The 599-nt window shown below is 49.2% G+C and overlaps 1 protein-coding gene across 1 annotated transcript in view; it reads left to right on the top strand.

Moving 5' to 3' along the window:
* The window catches only part of LOC106807263 (glutamate receptor ionotropic, NMDA 3B-like), a 15,002-nt gene extending 14,837 nt beyond the window's left edge, over positions 1–165 (top strand). The window contains exon 6 of the mRNA XM_014809558.1: positions 106–165. Coding sequence (XP_014665044.1) covers positions 106–165 — 60 coding nt within the window. The remainder of the gene's footprint in view (positions 1–105) is intronic.
* Positions 166–599: the final 434 nt, after the last annotated feature.

The raw sequence follows: 599 nt of genomic DNA, 5'->3' as shown, positions 1-599 counted from the left end.
ACACACACACACACACACACACACACACACACACACACACACACAAACACAGGTTCCTTCTATAGATGGATGACCAAATAACATCTCAACGCGTTCGTCTTGCAGGGAGGCAGTAGAAGCAGGTCCCGCCAGGGGGCGCGGCAGTCAGAGACGTCGCTGAGGTGAGCGTGGGTGTGAGCGACACGTCGGTAGTGCGTTCGTGGATTATTGATTGTTTATTGACTCGTTAACTGCTCGATCGATGATGTGCTAGCACGAGTATTTCCTTATCACGATTACCTATTCGTATTTGTGTCGTGCGCTGGAGGAAAGAAAATGTGTACTATAGATCATAACAAGGGGGTAAGCCGATCTACAGATACCTATACTCTTGTTGGAGACAGGGAGAGGGGTAAGGTACCTACTCTTGTTGGAGACAGGGAGAGGGGTAAGGTACCTACTCTTGTTGGAGACAGGGAGAGGGGTAAGGTGTCTACTCTTGGTGGAGACAAGGAGAGGGGTAAGGTACGTACTCTTGTTGGATTACAGGGAGAAAGGGTAAGGTACCTACTCTTGTTGGAGACAGGGAGAGGGATAAGGTACCTACTCTTGTTAGAGAC

The sequence above is a fragment of the Priapulus caudatus genome, unplaced genomic scaffold, assembly GCF_000485595.1.
Source record: "Priapulus caudatus unplaced genomic scaffold, Priapulus_caudatus-5.0.1 Scaffold204, whole genome shotgun sequence".
NCBI lineage: Eukaryota > Metazoa > Priapulida > Priapulimorpha > Priapulimorphida > Priapulidae > Priapulus > Priapulus caudatus.
This window is presented reverse-complemented; position numbering and strand designations above follow the sequence as displayed.